At 42.7% G+C, this 12,091-nt stretch overlaps 1 protein-coding gene across 2 annotated transcripts in view; it reads right to left on the bottom strand.

The window, feature by feature from the left end:
- Window positions 1-8,022: 8,022 nt before the first annotated feature.
- The window catches only part of LOC311135066 (craniofacial development protein 1-like), a 43,468-nt gene continuing 39,399 nt past the window's right edge, over window positions 8,023-12,091 (bottom strand). Inside the window, exons 7-9 of one of the 2 annotated variants that reach the window (XR_014613735.1) lie at window positions 9,718-9,823; window positions 8,267-8,346; window positions 8,023-8,090 (exon numbers count right to left, since the gene is read on the bottom strand). Coding sequence is in view for 1 of the 2 variants with exons in the window: in XM_084168935.1 (XP_084025061.1) it covers window positions 9,730-9,823 (94 nt within the window). In the remaining variant the exon portion in view is untranslated. Of the gene's footprint in view, window positions 8,091-8,266; window positions 8,347-8,704; window positions 9,824-12,091 lie in introns of those variants that run through there. The other variant, XM_084168935.1, reaches the window with a different exon arrangement.

Raw genomic sequence — 12,091 nt, 5'->3', positions numbered from 1 at the left:
CCTCTCTCGGAGTGTGTGTGTGTGTGTGTGTGTGTGTGTGTGTGAGGGAGGGAGCAATTGAATAAAGATGAGGATGACTGCTCCTCTCCTGAGTCCGTGTAAGACGGCAAGAGAGAGAGAGTGAGGTGGTGTGTGTGTGTAACAGCAGTGTAGAATAGATCATGCAGGCCTCTGCAGGCCTAGTTTCTGCTGTGGTGGGTGCTGGTTTTGGGGGAGCCTGTAAAGAGATGTACCAGTGAAGGCAGTGATGAAGACGAAATGTAATGCAGGAGGCACACACACCTCCACTGGGGAGCCTGCTGCCTGCCTCCTACAAAGGCCTACACTGAGTATACCAAACATTAGGAACACCTCCCTAATATTGAGTTGCACCCCTCACCTTTTGCCCTCAGAACAGCATCAATTCATCGGGGCATGGACTCCTACAGTTGTGTCTAGTTGTCTGGATGTCCTTTGGGTGGTTGACCATTCTTGATACACACAGGAAACTGTTGAGCATGAAAAACCCAGCAGTGTTGCAGTTCTTGACACAAACCGGTGCGCCTGGCACCTACTACCATACCCCGTTCAAAGGTACTTAAATATTTTATCTTGCCCATTCACCCTCTGAATGGCACACATACACAATCCATGTCTCAATTGTCTCAAGGCTTAAAGATCATTCTTTAACCTGTCTCCTCCCCTTCATCTACACTGATTGAAGTGGATTTAACAAGTGACATCAACAAGGCATTATAGCTTTCACCTGGTCAGTCTATGTCATGGAAAGAGTGTTGTATACTTAGTGTAAATAGCCTATAGAATAATCTCCATCTATTTGTTAAAAAAGTATACTCGGCCATCACAGACTTCATATCGGCAAATAAAACTCATAGAATAAAAAGGGAGGTTTTATATCTCCCTAAATCTGAGGGTGGTTTTGACATCCCAGACTTGGAATTTTATCAACTTAACACCCAAGGCTTTTACTTGCGATATATTGTTAAATGCACTAAAGAAGAACAATGTGTACATATTGAAGATGCGAATGCCCACCCCCAGAATCTTTTCACGTGTCTATTTTCAAAGGATAAAGCTAAGAACATTAAGAACTTCATAGTTAAAAACACTATAACAATATGGAAGACAATTAAACAGATTCTACAAGAACCAATATCACTCCCAAAAAACACAACCTTATCCAACAATCCTTGGATAGCTTTTCAGAATGCACCGATAAATTGGTCCACATGGAAAACTAAAAGGTATAGAAACTGTAAATGACTTGGTAATAGAATATAGATTCATTTCCATGACAGAATTCAAAAGCAATTTTGGACTGACCAATGTAAACACTTTCAAATGTAGTGCCTTAAGAAAGTATCCACACCACTTGACTTTTTCCACATTTTGTTGTGTTACAGCCTGAATTTAAAATGGATTAAATTGATATTTTTTTTCACTGTCCTACACACAATACCCATAATGTCAAGGCAGAATGTTTTTTATTTTTTATTTTACTCATTTATAAAAAATGTAAAGCTGAAATGTCGAGAGTCAATAAGTATTGAACCCCTTTGTTATGGCAAGCATAAATAAGTTCAGGAGTGGACATTTGCTTAACAAGTCACATAATAAGTTGCATGGATTCACTCTGTGCGCAATAATAGCATTTAACATGATTTTTGAATGACTACAGTGGCTTACCAAAGTATTCACCCCCTTGGCATTTTTCCTATTTTGTTGCCTTACAACCTGGAATTAAAATTGATTTTTTGCGTGTTTGTATCATTTGATTTACATAACATGCCTACCACTTTGAAGATGCAAAATATTTTTTTTTGTGAAACAAACAATAAATAAGACAAAAAAACAGAGAGCGTGCATAACTATTCACCCCCTGATAGATTCATTTGTATTTTAAGAATAAGGACTAAAGGATTTCACCCCAAATACAGTATAAATGTGTGACCGATGTTAGAGTTATAATGTAGTGTCAACCCACTAACAGAGGGGGGGAGTTAGAAACTGCTGAGAAAGCATTCCAGGGTGAAGGGTACTAAGAAACTGTTTAAAGATGGGCGGAGCAAAGTGCCTTTGTGTGTCAAGGAATATAAAAGCTGTATGTATGTTTTTTGGCGCCAGAGCTCTCCATGATTAAAAATACAGATTATTCTTGCTGGTTGCGGACCTTTGTTTAATTCATGATTAAACCAGAGAATTTACACCCTCTGGGAATTATTCAGAGCATTAAGTTTGATTAATTAGAGATATAAATTCTCGTGACACCCCCCCAAAATCAATACTTTGTTAACTCTCTCTCCTCTGCTCTTGTCCTTCTAGACCTGTCTGCTGCCTTTGATACAGTGAACCATCAGATCCTCCTCTCCACCCTCTCCGAGCTGGGCATCTCCGGCGCGGCTCACTCCTGGATTGCGTCCTACCTGACCGGTCGCTCCTACCAAGTGGCGTGGCGAGAAGCTGTCTCCGCACCACGTGCTCTCACCACTGGTGTCCCCCAGGGCTCAGTTCTAGGCCCTCTCCTTTTCTCCCTATACACCAAGTCACTTGGCTCTGTCATATCCTCACATGGCCTCTCCTATCATTGCTACGCTGACGATACACAACTAATCTTCTCCTTTCCCCCTTCTGATAACCAGGTGGCGAATCGCATCTCTGCATGTCTGGCCGACATATCAGTATGGATGACGGATCACCACCTCAAGCTGAACCCTGGCAAGACGGAGCTGCTCTTCCTCCCGGGGAAGGACTGCCCGTTCCATGATCCCGCCATCACGGTTGACAACTCCGTTGTGTCCTCCTCCCAGAGTGCGAAGAGCCTTGGCGTGACCCTGGACAACACCCTGTCGTTCTCCGCCAACATCAAGGCGGTGACCCGATCCTGCAGGTTCATGCTCTACAACATTCGGAGAGTACGACCCTGCCTTACACAGGAAGCGGCACAGGTCCTAATCCAGGCACTTGTCATCTCCCGTCTGGATTACTGCAACTCGCTGTTGGCTGGGCTCCCTGCCTGTGCCATTAAACCCCTACAACTCATCCAGAATGCCGCAGCCCGTCTGGTGTTCAACCTTCCCAAGTTCTCTCACGTCACCCCCCTGCTCCGCACACTCCACTGGCTTCCAGTTGAAGCTCGCATCCGTTACAAGACCATGGTGCTTGCCTATGGAGCAGTGAGGGGAACGGCACCTCCGTACCTTCAGGCTCTGATCAGTCCCTACACCCAGGCGAGGGCATTGCGTTCATCCACCTCTGGCCTGCTGGCTCCCCTTCCTCTGCGGAAGCATAGTTCCCGCTCAGCCCAGTCAAAGCTGTTCGCTGCTCTGGCACCCCAATGGTGGAACAAGCTCCCTCACGACGCCAGGACAGCGGAGTCACTCACCACCTTCCGGAGACATTTGAAACCCCACCTCTTTAAGGAACACCTGGGATAGGATAAAGTAATCCTTCTACCCCCCCCCCCCAAAAAAAAAAAAAAAAATGTATAATTGTAAAGTGGTTATCCCACTGGCTATAGGGTGAATGCACCAATTTGTAGTCGCTCTGGATAAGAGCGTCTGCTAAATGACGTAAATGTGCCCTTGAGCAAGGCACTTAACCCTAATTGCTCCTGTAAGTCGCTCTGGATAAGAGCGTCTGCTAAATGACTAAAATGTAAATGTAAATGTAGAGCCAGCTTGTCAGCAGTCTGTAATTACAGGGCCTCCTGTAGCTCAGTTGGTAGAGCATGGCGCTTGCAACGCCAGGGTTGTGGGTTCAATTTCCACGGGGGGCCAGTATGAAAAATGTATGCACTTACTAACTGTAAGTCGCTCTGGATAAGAGCGTCTGCTAAAATGAAAAAAAAAAAAAAGTATCTTGGGGTATGTCTCTATAAGCTTGGCACATCTAGCCACTGGGATTTTTGCCCATTCTTCAAGGCAAAACTGCTCCAGCTCCTTCAAGTTCGATGGGTTCTGCTGGTGTACAGCAATCTTTAAGTCATACCACAGATTCTCAATTGGATTGAGGTCTGGGCTTTGACTATTCCAAGACATTTAAATGTTTCCCCTTAAACCACTCGAGTGTTGCTTTAGCAGTATGCTTAGGGTCATTGTCCTGCTGGAAGGTGAACCTCCGTCCCAGTCTCAAATCTCTGGAAGACTGAAACAGGTTTCCCTCAAGAATTTCCCTGTATTTACCGCCATCCATCATTCCTTCAATTCTGACCAGTTTCCCAGTCCCTGCCGATGAAAAACATCCCCACAGCATGATGCTGCCACCACCATTCTTCACTGTGGGGATGGTGTTCTTGGGGTGATGAGAGGTGTTGGGTTTGCGCCAGACATTGCGTTTTCCTTGATGGCCAAAAAGCTCAATTTTTTTTGTCTCATCTGACCAGAGTACCCTCTTCCATGTGTTTGGGGAGTCTCCCACATGCCTTTTGGCGAACACCAAATGTGTTTGCTTATTTCTTTCTTTAAGCAATGGTTTTTTTCTGGCCACTTCCGTAAAGCCCAGATCCTGTGACACTTAGATTGCACACAGGTGGACTTTATTTAACTAATTATGTGACTTCTGAAGGTAATTGGTTGCACCAGATCTTATTTAGGGGCTTCATAGCAAAGAGGTTGAATACATATGCACGCACCACTTTTCCGTAATTTATTTTTCAGATTTTTTTTAAACAAGTAATTTTTTTCAATTCACTTCACCAATACGGAATATTTTGTGTATGTCTATTACATGAAATCCAAATAAAAATCCATTTAAATTACAGGTTGTAATGCAACAAAATAGGAAAAAACGCCAAGGTGGATGAATACTTTTGCAAGGCACTGTACCTCATTTCTGTACCCCACACATAGAATGATATGTAAGGTCATTCAGTCTAGCAGTGAATTTAAAACACAGATTCAACCACAAAAAGCAGGGAGGTTTTCCAATGCCTCACAAAGAAGGGCACCTATTGGTAGATTGGTGAAAATAAAATAAAAAGCAGCCATTTAATATCCCTTTGAGCATGGTGAAGTTATTAATTACACTTTGGGTGTTGTATCAATACACCCAGTCATTACAAAGATACAGGTGTCCTTCCTAACTCAGTTGCCAGAGAAGAAGGAAACCGCTCAGGTATTTCAGGCCAATGGTGACTTTGAAGTAGTTACAGAGTTTAATGGCTGTGATAGGAGAAAACTGAGGATGGATCAACAACATTGTAGTTACTCCACAATACTAATCTAATTGATAGAGTGAAAAGAAGGAAGCCTGTACAGAATAAAAATATTCCAAAACAGGCATCCTGTTTGCAACAAGGCACTAAAGTAATACTGCACAAAATGTGGCAAAGCAATTCACTTTTTGTCCTGAATACAAAGTGTTATGTTTGGGGCAAATCCAATAGAACACATCACTTAGTACCACTCTCCATATATTTTCAAGCATAGTGGTGACTGCAACATGTTATGGGTATGCTTGTAATCGTTAAGGACTGGGGAGTTGTTCAGGATTTAAAAAATAAACGGAATGGAGCTAAGCACAGCCAAAATCCTCGAGGAAAACCTGGTTCAGTCTGCCTTCAACCAGATACTTGGAGATGAAGTCACCTTTCAGCAGGACAATAACCTAAAACAAACGGCCTAATCTACACTTACCAAGACAGTGAATATTCCTGAGTGTCCGAGTTGCAGTTTTGACTTAAATCTACTTCAAAATCTATGGTAAGATTTGAAAATGGTTGTCTAGCAATGATCAACAACCAATTTGACAGAGCTTGAATACTTTTGGAAAGAATAATGGGCAAATGTTGAACAATCCAGGTGTGGAAATCTCTTAAGAGACTTACCCAGAAAGACTCACAGCTGTAATGGCTGCCAAAGGTGCTCCTACAAAGTATTGACTCAGGGGTATGAATACTTATATGTTTGTATTTAATTTTCAATACATTTCCAAACATTTCTAAAAACATGTTTTCACTTTGTCATTATGGGGTATTGTGTGTAGATGGGTGAGATAAAAAAATATATTTAATCAATTTTGCATTCAGGCTGTAACAAAATAAAATGTGGAAAAAGTCAAGCGATATATACTTTCTGAAGGCACTGTACAAGATTCATATCACAAAATTTAGATTTGAGATCTTTTGGAAATCAGAGCAATCTTGAGGGAATCCTTTTTGACTAAGAAAAGGATATTCATATGATAGGTAAGACATACAAAACCTTGCAGAGCGCCTACCAACTGACAACCTCTTCGAAAAAAAATATAAACTATTGGAACCAAGACTTAAAAAAAGAACTGATATTGGAACAAGATGGAAGGAATGTTGAAACATAACTAACGAAATTACACTTTAACTTAATCCAATGTATAGATTAACATACACTACCGTTCAAAAGTTTGGGGTCAATTAGAAATGTCCTTGTTTTTGAAAGAAAAGCATTTTTATTGTCCTTTAAAATAACATCAAATTGATCAGAAATACAGTGTAGACATTGTTGATGTTGTAAATGGCTATTGTAGCTGGAAACGGCTGATTTTTTATGGAATATCTACATAGGCGTACAGAGGCCCATTATCAGCGACCATCAGTCCTGTGTTCCAATGGCACGTTGTGTTTGCTAATCCAAGTTTATCCTTTTAAAAGGCTAATTGATCATTAGAAAACCCTTTTGCAATTATGTTAGCACAGCTGAAAACTGTTGTGCTGATTAAAGAAGCAATAAAACTGGCCTTCTTGAGACTAGTTGAGTATCTGGAGCATCAGCAATTGTGGGTTCGATTACTGGCTCAAAATGGCCAGAAACAAAGAATTTTCTTCTGAAACTCGTCAGTCAATTCTTGTTCTGAGAAATGAAGGCTATTCCATGTGAGAAATTGCCAAGAAACTGAAGATCTCGTATAACGCTGTGTACTACTCCCTTCACAGAACAGCGCAAACTGGCTCTAACCAGAATAGAAAGAGGAGTGGGAGGCCCCAGTGCACAACTGAACAAGAGTTTGAGAAAAAGGCACCTCACAGGTCCTCAACTGGCAGCTTCATTAAATAGTACCCGCAAAACACCGTCAACAGTGAAGAGGCGACTCCGGGATGCTGACCTTCTAGGCAGAGTTGCAAAGAAAAAGCCATATCTCAGACTGCCCATCTTAATCTTTTATTTTTATTGGCCAGTCTGAGATATGGCTTTTTCTTTGCAACTCTTGCCGTTTCCAGCTACAATAGCCATTTACAACATGAACAATGTCTACACTGTATTTCTGATCAATTTGATGTTATTTTAATGGACCAGAAATGTGCTTTTCTTTCGAAAACAAGGACATTTCTAAGTGACCCCAAACTTTTGAACGGTAGTGTATATAATTTATTACACAATAGACAAAATTCACAAATTCTACAGCACAATGACAGAGTCATGTCTTGTAAAACTAACACTGACTCAATAATTCATGCCTTCTGGGAGTGCTATAAAGTCCAAAAGTCATGGGCGGAGTTAGAAAGTTGCCTGTCAGAAGTATTACAATGTAAATTTACTTTGAATCCGTCTGCATATTTCAAGAAATGTCATATGAGGGGGCAGTGAGATACAGTACCTGATGGGTTGGACGATACTCTTCTCGTCAATTGTCTTGAAAAAAACATATACATAAACTGGAAATCAACCAATCCTCCATCGTTAAGACAATGAAAAAATCAGCGTGGGCGATGGAGAGGAACAAAATGGTGCAATTTGAGGACATGTGGCAGAGAGTAGTGCAGACACTGGAGATAGGGGTGAGAACAGGTGGGTCTGTGCAGGAGTGAGGTTGTTAATGTTTGTGTGCGTCTGTATGTTGTCTTTTGTATGTGAATGTTTTATTTTGTATTGTTAATAAAAATAAATAATAATAATAATAATCTCCATCCAATATGCAACTGTTTGTGTACTCTATGTGAACATGTCTATGAATAATATGCATGTCTCAAATCAAATACAATTTTATTTGTCACATGCGTCGTAAACAGGTGTAGACTAACAGTGAAATGCTTACTTACGTGTCCTTTTCCAACAATGCAGTTAAAGATGATATATTTTTTAATAGTCTCTGAAGGATTTCCGTGTGTGAGAGTATCCCTGCTGAAGAGAGTACAGTTCACATGATCTCTTTATCTACATCTGCTTATATATAATATATAGTAACTTTTCATCTGGTAACATGAAGCACAATTAGAACAAACAAACAAATGTCCTGAGTTTGCACCCATGGGGATGGAGGGTGGATCCCTATGTAACGTAAACAAGTCAATTACCCTCTATGAAGGATGCACAGGCGTTTCCTCCTTTCCCCTCCAAACACTCAGGCAGGAAACACAGAAGCAGTGGAAGGGGCCTGGATACAGAGGAAATGAGGTTGAAAGATACTGTGTGACTGGAGTCCTCTGACCTTATCTAGGGCAGAACAGAGTGGGTAAAACGGCAGGCACCTGCACAAGGCCTGTGAGGGATAGGAGGGAGGTGGGTTGGGGGTGTAGGACCTGGGGGGTAAAGGAGATAGAAACAGTTGCATTTGGGGAAGGGGGGAGGACTGGCAAGCGTATGATGAAATGGTAGTGTGTGTCTGTAGACAGTTGTCTGGAAAGTGGGGAAGAGCCTTGTTAGGGGGAAGAGGAAGGGTAGAATATAAGGCCTTAGGGAGGTGAGGGGTACAAACGTGCAAAACAAGACCAACAGTACTAAAACAACCATTTCAAACCAAATGACGAGCTTTATTCCATGTTACACAGTACAGCACCAGGATGACAACACAAAACAAGTCCAAATTCACCGGTGATTATTCAGACACACTTGAAGCTCATTCATTTAACAACCAGTAACTAAAACTAAAGTCCCTGAATTCACCTCTCTGTCTGTGTGAGTGCCTGCTACTGAACAACCATACAATAACCTTGTAATAGGAGCTGTGTCATTACGTTGAGAAAACAGTTGAGGAACGTTTAGCAATCCTCTCCCCTCTTAGCTCAGGTTTAACAAGCAGCTAAGCTGACATGTTGATAAACATAGATCTTTCATCATGTCAGAATCTCTGATGGTTGTTGGTATAAATAAGGTACATGATAGTGAGACAAATCTTTCTCCTCAGATGAGTTGGAACCACTCCAGAGAATCACAGTGTGCACAACAGGGAGGTGAAATGCAATCAACTTTAACTCTTCCAATGAACAGCGCACCAAACCGAATCACTCCAGGAGGTGGAGAGGGATGGCATAAATATCTGTGCTGTGTGGATTCTTCCTCTCTTTCTCGCTCTCCTTCTCCCTTTCAAGTCAAAGCTATAAAGTCTGATTCAGAGTTCAGGGTGTGGAATCATGAGTGTGCTACTCATTCTCCTCTTCTCACTCCTGGAATGGTTTCCTGGTGATGATGATGGCAAATGTGCTGAGGCAAGCAGGTTAGCAGTGCCACCACACCTCTAAAATCGGCAAGAGGGAGGAAGCCACTGAGGCAGACAGTCAGGGGTCTGAGTCCAGGTGACTCAGGTCACACACAGGTCCAGGAACAGATGGAGGTTTAATGAGAGTGCTGAGTGTAAACTGGGAATGTGAGGTCTGATAGGTCCAGGAGCAGCCGGCAGCAGGTACAGTCAGTAGGCCATCCAGAGACATGAACAGTCCAGAGGCCAAGTATTGGGCCGAGAAACCTTGGGAAGAACTGGGCAGGCATGTACAGTGTGTGTGTGTCACAATTGTAAGTGTATCTGTACCATTATTCCTTGTCATCGTTTCATGATGTTGCCGAGACGCACTTTCTTTTCCTGCTCAAACTGCCGGTGGTCAACTCTCTCCAGAAAATTCTTTCTTTCCACATATCTAAAAACAAACACAGAAAAAATAATTACTAAAACACACAAACATCTAGCAGGAGATATTAAGTTATGCAATGTCTTCCTGTGGCTGGGTGGGATTGGCCTGGCTAGGCCTGGTCTCTTTGTGGCGGGAGCAGGGAGGTGATTTGCAGAGTCACAATTCTACGGCAGTGTATCTCCAATGACATTAAACCCTGTAGGCTAGCTGCTCTGATCCTACAGGAAAGCAGCCGTTCTGGGACACACGCATGTTCACAAGGTCCTGGGTCATTGTTATAGTGAACACCTGATAGCATGTTAGCGCATTTACACAAAACACAGGTGAATACGTTATTAAGTACAGTAACATAAACAACCAGAGGGCTTATGTTGTGTCACTTGAAAAGCTAAGGTGTAGTTAACCAAAACAGCATTTGTGTGATGACAATGAATGTAATGAATCCATCGGTGATAAGAGGGTGGCTGTAAGTGTCCCCAATGGCTGTTTAACCCTTCCCAGTTCCCACCCTGCAGGGGCAAGGAAAGGATCTCTTTCCATCTCCTTCTCTTAGCATGGCCTATGCACACCACATAGAGCCTTCTCGATACATAAGGGACAGCTAAAAAGATACCACTGTACCCAAAGTTCCTCCCCAAACCCATTCCCAGCTCCCTCACGCCCCACCACTGGTTGTTCTCTGGCCCTGGATCAGAGGGAGGGAGGCCTCCTCACTGGCCCCCCAGCCTGTGTGTGACCCCCCGTTGGAGAGCAGGCCCAGGGCATAGCCCTACCATGGGGCTGTCTGGAGCTCCAAGAACAGCTCTGTGGTCTCCCAGTGTGGCCTAGTGGACCGCCCTCAGCCCACTGCTGCCTCTCTCTCAGGACCCTGGCCTACACAGCCTACTGACGGACTTCCTCCACAGAACCACATCCCTCCCAAAGAGACATAAAAACACTGAGAAAGGGGAGGTACCGAGAGAAAGCAGCAATTTAGCATGTCGGATAGGCTGTATTTCTGAATTATCCAACTACAGTCTTTAATTGAATGTATATTTACTTACATTTACATTTACATTTTAGTCATTTAGCAGACGCTCTTATCCAGAGTGACTTACAGTTAGTGAGTGCATACATTTTTTTTTTTTTTTCATACTGGAATCGAACCCACAACCCTGGCGTTGCAAATGCCATGTTCTACCAACTGAGCTACATCCCTACCGGCCAGCCTCCTCTACTCTCAACAGGCAGTGACAGAGTTAATCATCCCAATGTCTCCAAGGCTGCTCCAATGATGTCATGCTAGATTAGCATCCCCAGGGGAGTATGAATCCCCCCTTCCTCCCTCTCTATTCTCCAAGTTACCATTTAACCAAGTGGCTGGCCCTCCCTGGTGGAGACTAAATCATCCCAAAGCAGTGGGACTGGAGAAATGAGAGCTAGCTCACACTGAGGAGTGCTGGGGTGCTGGGTAGCCATGGAGACAGGTGCATGCTGGGTTATGATGATTACTGGAAGAGATAATACAGAGACCTCACCCTGTGGCAGCAGGTACGTCATCCCCAGCCCCAGAGCAGGCTGGGTAATCACAGGTGAGCAGATGCCTGACAACCCCAGGAAAACCCCATGGACTGGGCTGAGTGCTTTTATTGGGTTTAGAGATAAATTAACCCTTAAAAAGGCCCAGTGCAGTCAAAATTCTGTTATTTCCTGTGTTTTGTATCATATTGTACAACATCATGAAACGATATAAAAATGTGATCAGTGTTATTTCCTGATAGTTGCTGGTTGAAAATATAATTTACACAGGGCTTTCTAATCAGCAGGTTTTGCATGGGTGGAGTTTTTGCTTGCCTGTTGATATCAGAAGGCAGTATAAGTTAATAGACAAATAACAAAGAGAGTTCCAAACCTAATAACAGCTAGTTTTCAGGTTACATATCCCTCCATGAGGGCCCTCCAATTAGGTCCCTCACTCAAACCATTCCCAGACAGTACTAGCAAAATTCTAGCTAGAGAAATGTCCCCACACCCTACCAAAAAGGCAATTTTTGTTTATTTTTTATCATTTTAATGGAAAAGTATTACAGTAAGGTACTTGATTGTCACCAATAAAGTACTTCATATTGAGATAAAAACAGCTACATTGGGCCTTTAAATCAGAGGACTAGCAAAAGGTACGTGTGGAAAGCAACCCACCTTACAGAATTAGGCTGTATCACCTGACACATGACTGTCAGTGTCACCCAGGGATGACAAAATACCATAAAGATCAATGTATCAAAATAAACTACA

This window comes from Coregonus lavaretus (assembly GCF_964263955.1).
Source record: "Coregonus lavaretus genome assembly, chromosome: 9".
Taxonomy (NCBI): domain Eukaryota; kingdom Metazoa; phylum Chordata; class Actinopteri; order Salmoniformes; family Salmonidae; genus Coregonus; species Coregonus lavaretus.
Note: the sequence above shows the minus strand (reverse complement) of the source record. Positions and strands in the feature narration are given on the sequence as shown.